Below are 9,679 nucleotides of genomic sequence, written 5' to 3' on the forward strand. Positions count from 1 at the left end.
GGAGAAATAGAAAGCATATGTCTACAGCTAGTACACAGAAACAGAAGGAAACCACCTCCAGTAGAGCCAGACCTCTGTTCAGCTTCCAGCCTCACAACTGCGGCCATCACCTTTAAACACAAACCTCAGGAATCCAAAGACAAATACTGACAGAGCCTGGAGGGGTACTAAAGCATCCAGAATACTTCACTTGGGCTTTCCATTTTCCCTGAATATGGCAAGAAAAAAACTGAGATTAAAGTGTTCTCAACATCTCTAAAATCCCAACTTTCAGTCTGTTTGCCAAACATTTTCTTTGAACTGGAGATTTTCTAAGTCTTCCCAGACTATATCAGGTCTAACTCATAACACTCAAATATTTTAAAGAAACCAGAAAACAAAAAAAAACAACCAACCAAAGAAAAACCCCAAAGGACAAAAGCAAACAGAGAAACAACAATGAACTTAAAGGTGATTCATTATGTCTCATCATATTAACAATAGTCTGTCCAAACAGCATCTCAGGAAACCTTATCCTGGATCCGAAGCAGGGGTCAGCTTCTAAAATTGGCACTTTATTTCTTTTCTAGAGATCCTGTATTCTCTGTTTGCTCTGCATCTCTTTACGAAGACAGACATGCCATGAATAATAAAAGGGAGGAAAAAGCTAACCTGATTACACAGAACAAGATGTTCTCTTCTGTAATATTCAGAAATACAGATTTCTATAGGGTCTCTCACAGCAAAAAAGATGTTATTTGCTGGCCCCTTCTCGATTGCGGTCCCAGCCAGTTCTCTTACTTGTAAACCCCAAACCTGTCCTTGGAAAATATTAGCAGATTGATTTCTTACCCTCCTCTGGAAACCACAAATTGGTTATAGTTCAAACGAGGACACTGACTGTCATGAAGCACCAGCAATGTGACCACTCTTTCCTTTCTGTGGCATGCTGCTGTTCAAGGTTTCCAGTCTTCCCACTGGAAGGAAGGAGCCAAGCTGATAGAAGGTGTTGCAGACCATCTTCTGGCTCACGGTAGGTAGGCAAACCACATACTTCTTGCAGAGCAAAGACTTATCGCCTATTACATTATTACTTAGTCACAGGGGACTGATCTCAACACCATTAGTCATCTTTTTGAACCCTATACAGACATGCCTGAATGACAACACAAAGTCACCACTCATCGTTGCCACGAAAAGTGGACAGGATCAGGCATAGACCACAGCTGCATTAACCGTCTTCCCTGACCAGTCGGCCACGCTCAGGGCTGCAGAAGTGTAACTCCCTGAAACTCTCAGGGACACTGAGCACACAAGTCGTTCGTGAAAGAACAAGGAACAAGGATCAGCTCTGTTCACACCTTGCATCTAATTCCAACCACATGTTACCCCTAGGTACAATTTTAATTCACTAACCAGCTTTGACCTCATAAAAAAAAAGTTAAATCAAAATTCAGTTTGGGGACTGAACAGGGAGTTAACTCATTCAACTCCACACAAAGCAACCAGAAGACATTTTAGTAACTCTCTTCAGCTGTGTAAGCTGGTACACCTCTAGCACCTTGAGACAAACACAACAGCATCCTGGAATTACATCCTTGTCTGTAGCTACAAAAGGAAAGAAGGGACACTTCCCAGCTATCCACAACATTTCTCATCTTTCACCACGCAAAGAGCAAAGGAGAGAGATTATTAAGAAGGTGCTCTCTCTTCCATCTGTGCAGCAATTAATTTCTTCTGACAAGCAGCAAATACAGCTGCATCAACTTCACTTCAGTGCAGCTTCACAAGTGACTTAAGCCAATATATTTCTTTTATTCTCCTCTGTTAGGGACTATCTCTACCCAGATCAGAAAGCTGATTGAAATAATTCAACTCACCCAAGCCAGTAGAGGCCAAGCTAGTTCCTAGCTAGTATTTATACAGTTAAAAAGCACTAGTATCTTTGGGGCCCTTCATTTCCAGAGCTTAGCAACATATCCAGATACATCCAGGAGACATTCCTGGTCAGTGGCGTTTGATCTGTGCCACTTATGGACCAGAGGGAGCTAAAAAGCAGCAGCTTGTGCTGAACCTTTTCCTCCCACGCAACGATTAACTGAAATATGTCCCAGAAGCAGATAGCAGCCATGATCCGATTTGTCCCAATCCCAATTCAAGCAGCTTTACACCACCCTCCTAACAAGATCAGCACTGGTCAAACACCATTTATCCGGCTTGATCAAAGATGGATTAGATAATGAAACCCTAACTGCATAAGCTGTCTGAGCATGCTGGCCTGAGACAGCAGAAAACAAGAAGCCTAGTAAATTTAAGGGCTACTTCAAGCTCTACGGCACACTTCGCCCCAAGTCCTTAATAACTAGCTACCATCTTATCTTCCTATAGGCTAGTTTTTATACTTCATATTAATAGACACCCCAAAAAGGGCTATTAGTTTTACAGTTGCATTAGTGACTTCTATAGCTAAATCATTTATTTCAGCATTACAAGTCACATTCACATCCTGAACCACCGGTAGGTAGGGGTTATGCAAAGATGAAAAACAGTGGTGAGTGTGGCACCGCAGGACTCCTCGCTATCAGCCCAGAGACACGAGGTCACCAAGTTTACACAGCAACTGCCTGTAGCTCTGGAACAGGAAGTAGAAAATTGACAGGATCTGCAGGAAAAACAAGGTACAACAGTTGCTGGTGTTATTTCTAGCTTCCAGAAAGCTTCTAGTACGCATGGGAGGGGGGGGGCATTAATAAAAAAATCTAAAATCAAAGAATAGGCTCTTTATTCCTCTTGTAAGCATTAAGGACAGTTAAACACAGAAAATTTACCAAAAATAACCCATTATCCTAAAGTAAGGTACTTGAAAAAAAGATATTATCGGAACAGAAAACCTTACGAAAAGTAATCTTGTGTTTTGACTTTTTGGTTAAAAAAAAAAAAAAAAAAAAAAGATACTGAGTTTCCCAAATGTTAAAGAACACATTTTTCCTAGCTCTGACATTATTTGTGAATTTGGCTTCAAATTTGCTACTTCTTGCTTACAATCGTGAGAAGGTTCTCCAAGTAAACAAACCACGCCTGAATGGTAAAAAATAAAAAGTTACAGGAAACTTATGGACATAATGGTAAGTGCATGTGTGTATAGATACATGCATATGTATTTGTTTATTGTCATCTTTTAGACTGAAAAGACTGAAAAAAAAAATCTTTTCCATACATACACATACAGAAAGGATAATATTACACTAAGAATAGTACGTAAGTACAATATGGTAGTCTGAAGAGCGGTTGCGCTGATTATAGACACGACTTAACTTTAAAATTGGACTCTATTAGTTGCACTTCATTTCTCCACGGTCTGCCAGCGCTGGATACAGAAACAAAAACCCAATTTCCCTACTAAGAACCGTAGCGATGCCCTACTATCATTACCACCCGCATCACACATCGCTGTGCATGCATACTGTCATAGCCCCATGGGTGAACGCTGCTATCTAAACATCTTTTACTATTCCTTGAACAGATAACAAAACGCTTTCCTCAATGTAAACACAGAGGGGAGCTTTCTGTGTATACAGAAACTGTACTCAGTTGCAACTGAAAAAAAAAAAAGACTGTTTTGCTAAATCAGTTCAAGTCCCTTCCTGGGCAATTTTCAGCTGATTTACCCACTGGTTTACATCAACACCAGTCAGCTTAACCACAAACTGCAGGTAAACTGCTGCATCTCCTGTAGCAATGCAGGACCTGTGCGTCAGCTCGACTCCAAAGAGCTGGAGGAATTACATGTCACCATGTTCATGCACTCATTCATAATTCCTAGCAAGACAACGTATAAGCACTCTCTCAGTGCTCAGTATCTTTGTCCTTGTAATTATACACATAGTCTGAGTCATACTTGACACCTACATGTGGGAGAAGATACTACTTCAAGGAATAAAAAAGCACGGCATGGTTTTCGCTGGCCCTTGCAGGAGCACAAGCGGCAACGCTCAGGTGTGAAGCTCCAGCCTACATCCAGCCCACACCGTCAGGCTGGGGAAAAAGTGATATTGTGAGGTGGAGAGACCATCATGAAAGGCTGACTATCAAAGAGAACTACATACAAAACCCTCCTGCTGCAAGCTATTTTTTTTTTATAATTAATCAGTTAAAATCGTGAAGCTGAGGAGAGTCAGCTTCTAAGCATCAACACAAGAAGCACATTGGAGAGGACGGGATGCTCCCCTTGCAAACTATCAGCGCTGCCTGCCAACCCCAGGAAAGATGAGAAGAGAAAAAACTTCAGGTAATTTACGTTGCCTCCAAAGAGCTCCAATATACTTGCCACAAGAAACAGAAGCAAAAAAGGCCAGCGTAATTGCCACAATAAAACCACCGTGTACAACAGTCAGACAAAGGAAAGCAGAAATACCTTGGCAGCATCACCCCATGAACACAAAGGCCAATGCACCTGGAAAGAGCAATGATTTGTGGATGTGCTGGCAGAAGACGACGACAGGAACGGAAGATCCTGCTGGCAGCCCTTGTGCCAAGCTGGAAGTCACCACTCGACAACCCACGACCCCTCTTCCCCCTTCCCAGGCACCACCTGGGATTTCTCCCAACCTTTACGAGTCCCAAGGCGGCGCGGGCAAACCACCGCCGGCTCCTGAAGCTCTGCCCGGGCCCTGCCATCCGAGGCCTCTCAAGGGTCCCCGGTGGGCCGACGAACGGAGAACAGCGGTGCCCGAAGCTCCGGTGGCAGTGGCAGGTCCCTGAGGGCCGCGGCCCCACGTGCTGGCTGAGCCCCGGGAGCCGCCCGCCTCGGGCCGCGGAGCTCCGGGTGGGAGACCCGCTGCCGGCCGCTGTTCCTGGCCGCTGCCCGTAAGCAACGCGCTGGATCCTGCAAAGCGAAATCGAACGCGGCTCGGCCCGGCCGCCCACCCCTCCCGGTGAGCCCCAGTGCGGGAGAGCTGGCGAGGGCCCGCCCGGCCCGGCCCTGCCCGCTACCTGCATGCCGCCGCCGTCGGCCTCCGCCTCCGTCCGCAGCCTCTTGCTGTGGCCGCCCTCGGCGCCGTCCCCACCGGGCATGGGCTGCTCCAGCTCCGGCTCCCGCTTCACGCCGCGGGCGGCCCCGCCGCCGCCGCCGGCCAGGAGCTGCGGCTGTGGCTGCTGCTGCTGCGGGGGCTGGCCGCCCTCCGCCATCCGCGCCGCCGGAGCCCCGGCCGCCCCCCGCCGCGATCGCCCCGCTCTGTCACCGCGGCGCCCGGCGCTGCCGGAGACAGAGAAGGAGGAGGAGGAGGAGGGCGAGATCCACGCCGCGACCAGAGCAGCGGGCGCGACGGGCTCTGACCCACCGGAGCGCCTCGGTCACGGGCTCGGCGGTCGCTGGGGAGGGGCCGGGGCCCCTCGGCAATCTCCGGAAACGCCGGCCAGGCCGCCGGACTCGCGCGACCCCCGCTCGGCAACGTTCGGCGGCGGCGGCGGCGGCGGCGGGCGGGGCGCAGGGGCGGGGCGCGGGGGCGGGGCCACGCCGCCGCGGGCCACAGGGGCGGCGGGAAATGGCCGCCCGCGCTCCGGCCCGCCCGGGCCTCCCGCGGCCTGGGCTGAGCCGGGAGCGCGCCTCCGACGGCGGCCGCGGCGGGAGGCGGGTAAGGCGCGAAGGCGGCCGAGTCGCTGCCCTTTCGCGTGCCCCCGGCAGGACTGGGGTGGGCATGCTGGGCGCAGGGGTGACGAGCAGCCACCCCTCACGCAGAGCCGTGTGCCCCCGCCGCAGGCACAGCCGTGTTTCCGTCACTGCTTCTGCAGCTCTGCACCTTCTGGGGCGAGGTTTCCGTAGCTCGGCCCGCACAGAGCGGTACTGAAGCTGGAACACAAAAAGTTCCGTTTAGACGTAAGAAAAACTATTTCACCGTGAGCAGGACGGAGCCCTGGCACAGGCTGCCCAGGGAGGGTGTGGAGTCTCCTCTGGACGTCTTCAAAGCCCACCTGGATGCGTTCCTGTGTGACCTCATCTAGGAGGACCTGCTTCGGCAGGGGGGTTGGACTGGGTGATCTGTAAAGGTCCCTTCCAACCCCTGCCGTTCTATGAAACCGAGGGTGAGGGGTACGTGATCCGCTGCTTCGGGAGCATCCAGCTGCAGGGGAGGTGCTGCCCACTGCCCTTGATGAAGGCCTCGCTCAGCACAACCTCCCGTTGCTCACAACACACCTCCCACTGCTCACAGCAACGGTGTTTTTTGGCCTTCCCCATGCATCCTCTGTGCTGTACCGGGCAGCTGATCCCAGGGCTTTGTCTCACAGCCCCAGGTTGCGTCTGATTTCTCAAGACAGAGGCAGATCTGCTTTCCCATTCCTAAGAGCCTCCATGGGTTTCTCCTGCGTTTTTATATATAACTCCACTGTGCTGCAGGTGACTTCCAACCATGTGGAGACACTGGTCTCCAAAAACCTGAAGCCTGTTCGTGAGCCCTTTTGTATTTCTCCACATTTTTTTCTCATCTTGAGAAACAAATTTGAGTTCCTTAACAGAAACACAAAGTTGATTTTCTTACGCAGCTGCTGTCTGGCAGCCCCGAGGAGGATGCCTGTTGTGGAATGAGGAGCACACAGGCAGCCTGTAATGTGCTGGAAGTAGTCTGGAAGCCACAGCTACTTAATGGAGAATAATTTACAGATGATAATACAAATCTGTGGTTGGTTTTGTTACAGGGTGGGAATGAGGCTCCTCCTCTGCCTGCCGACACTTTGGAGGAAAAGGAGAAAACCAGGAAGCCCTTCTTGACTTCTCAAATGCCACCATGTGGAACGAAGCCCGTGGACCAGTTAGGTTATCTTGATGTGTGTTTGCACACGTGCTGAGCTTCATGGAATGGCAGAACCTTTGGTTTTGAGTGACGGTTACAATACATGACTCCAGTCTTCCCTTGCATCACATTTTTCCCTGATCCAAAAATAGTTTTCAAGGCTATGTTAAAAGCTATTTTAAGTGGTGTGTGTTGTGCTGAGGTGCCAGTTTGTCTCCTCCGGTGACGGGGGAAATCTCTGTTTTCCGAAATGATTACAAATCCCCACGGAGTGGCAGGCACCCAGAGGACAATTACGTGCAGCTTTTGTCTGCTCACCCACCAAGGGTAAACACACATCTCATTCATCTTGACTGGGTTTTGGTAAAACGAGGCAGACTGTCAAACAACGCTGCAGGAACGTGTTCAGTCCACCCTTGGCTTGAAAAGAAGCTGAGATTCTTGTGGCTGGGATGCTACCGACTCAGAGAAAAGCAGCTGTTCTGTATTTGTCTTTCCTCCTAGTTTTAATTAAGGGTTCTAGGTGAAGGGTACAGGTTAAGATATTGCCCATGGAGGTGCTGCAGAAGGCTTCATCCTGAAGACAAGTTAGGAGCAAAGAGTTTGGAGACAAATCCGGGTTTGCACTTGAGAGCTGTCCTCTCAGTGTGATCTAAGCATCTGCATGGTACTCCCCTTGAGGGATATCGAAATGCAGGAGTTGCTCTACGGTGGCCAGCCTCCATTTTTCTCTTGGTCTTCCCCTAACCCCATTTCCACCATCTCCTGCCATGAAGGTGCCAGAGCTTCTGCCAGTTCCCCCTGGTGAAAAGCACCGAGGCAGGGTGCTGTGCTGCCCTCCAAACTGCCCTGCAGCTGCCGCCGCCGTGCTCTGCTTTCTGCCTTTACTGCCAGGATATTTCATATTACTATTTCTCTAGCTTGTTCTGTTTTCTCTCTCAAAAAAAGAGACAAGATTAATGAATTAGTCTCCACAGGACGCTTGTGGGATAGGTATTATCTCCATTTAACAGATGGGACAGGAGGCATTCCTGAAGTCACAAAAAACCTTTTGAGCTGGGACTACAGTCTTAATCCGTTGATTTCCTTTCACACAACCCAGCTGCCTTTTAGGTATTTGTATGTGACATCTGAGACATACTAAAGAGACAGCTGACTCCTCTGTTAACCCTCCCACTGCTGCATGGTGCTCTTGCCAAATGCTCCTCCATGCCATGATTTTATGGCCAGGTTTGCAGAGTCATAGAGTCATAAAATCATAGAATGGTAGGGGCTGGAAGGAACATTTAGAGATCATCTGGACCAACTCCCCTGCAGAAGCAGGTCCACCTAGATCAGGTCTCATAGGAATGTGTTCAGGCGGGTCTTGAAGACCTCCAAGGAAGGAGACAAAGGAAGGAGAGATCTCACCAGTGCTGCTTTCTGTTTGACAGATCAACAAGAGGCACCTAAAAGAAACGTTACCCTTCCAGAATGTTCTTGGAGGCCACTATGAAGAATATATCTTCCTGAACACATTCACAGCATTTTAAAGTGGCAAGGGTTTCCCCCCCTGAGAAAGACACCCGCTGAAGGGATTCCTCGAAGGAACAGGTGCTGATGCTCTCGCTGGGCTGGAGATTGGGTGGCATTGGGATGCAGAGGTGAAACATCTGTGGAAGTAAAAAGAGCTGGGTCCCAGGACAGGCACAGATGGAGCAGAGGCAGTGACTTGCGCAGGTCCTAAGGCACAGGCATGAAGTCAGGCACAGACTTGGCTATTAGTCTTTCACCTGAAGGCACAGAAATCATTAGAGAGTTCAAAGCACTCCTCTCTACTACCACAACTGAGAGCAGTTTCTTGCTGCTTCCATCCTCTGCACGTGACGTCTCATCCTGCTAGCCACCTCCCTCTTGCCCTCACAGTCTCCTGTGGCTTCGCCTCTCTCCTTCCTGGTGGATTCGGTCTCTCTGCTAAGCGGCTCAGGGGAGGTTTAGTGGTTTGCCCAACCCTGCTTATTCCTGCTGTTTCTGCCCTGGCAGCCAAGCTCCTGAAGCCAAACGCTCTTCCTCCTGACAGCAGTATTCCCACAGGTGAGGAAGTGCTGCGGCACAGTTTCAGCCCGCCAGGTCCTGGTTTCGCAGGAAGCGGTGATGGAGCTTCCCGCAGCAACGAGCAGGGGTGTTTCTCTGCTTACCTCGAGCCAGCTCTTTGCAACAAAATTTGATTAACAGAAGCTGCCTTTTCTTGTCATCAATTAGCGCACAGCCAAAACTAAGTCAACAGTATCCAAAGACTTCGTCACCTGACTTTGAGCCGCCTGCCGGAAGGATGTCAGTCCCCAAGCAGTGGCAGGAGGCCAGTATTGACACGTCCCTCTGAGGCGAGGGCGCTGGCAGCCATCAGTCAGTGGGTCAGCACCCACAATGCACCCGCTCTTTCCCCGCTGCCAAGGGAATACACCCGGCTTCAGCAGGCAGATGCCCCCCAGCGCCTCAGAAAACAAATAGCCAAGCAGCAGACTCGACAGCTGGGAATCAACCAGAGAGCTCAGAGAAAAAAAAAAACCCTCCATGACGTGTTCCCCTTGGCTTTGGCCACCGATTGCTACTTGGGCTGTGGTGCTGGGAGTTGTCATTGTGTCCAGAAGTGGTGCAGTTTCAGGTGTAGCGATGCTGCCGAAGCAGTCGGACACCTGCAGTGCAGATGCAGCTGTCTGCATAGATGCAGTTAGCATAAAAATGCCGTCTGCCTGCACAGCTTCTGCCTGGGAGCATGGGGAATGAAGTCAGTCCCTCAGCACTTCTAATATGGAGAGGCTTCCCTCTATGTCCCCAAAATGTAGGATAATAGGAAACTGTGCGAAGGGCGTGTCTTTAAAGTGAAAGGTCTCTTGCTTTCCTGTTGAGACAGAGGGACTGACTGGCTCAAG

General features: G+C 50.0%; 1 protein-coding gene across 3 annotated transcripts in view; it reads right to left on the reverse strand.

The window, feature by feature from the left end:
• RBFOX2 (RNA binding fox-1 homolog 2) overlaps nucleotides 1–5,446 on the reverse strand; it is a 176,427-nt gene extending 170,981 nt beyond the window's left edge. For all 3 annotated transcript variants that reach the window (XM_062011942.1, XM_062011952.1, XM_062011933.1), the window contains exon 1: nucleotides 4,972–5,446. In XM_062011942.1, coding sequence (XP_061867926.1) covers nucleotides 4,972–5,166 — 195 coding nt within the window. In that variant the 5' untranslated portion in view covers nucleotides 5,167–5,446. The remainder of the gene's footprint in view (nucleotides 1–4,971) is intronic.
• Between the last annotated feature and the right edge of the window lie 4,233 nt (nucleotides 5,447–9,679).

Source organism: Colius striatus, chromosome 1 (genome assembly GCF_028858725.1).
Source record: "Colius striatus isolate bColStr4 chromosome 1, bColStr4.1.hap1, whole genome shotgun sequence".
NCBI lineage: Eukaryota > Metazoa > Chordata > Aves > Coliiformes > Coliidae > Colius > Colius striatus.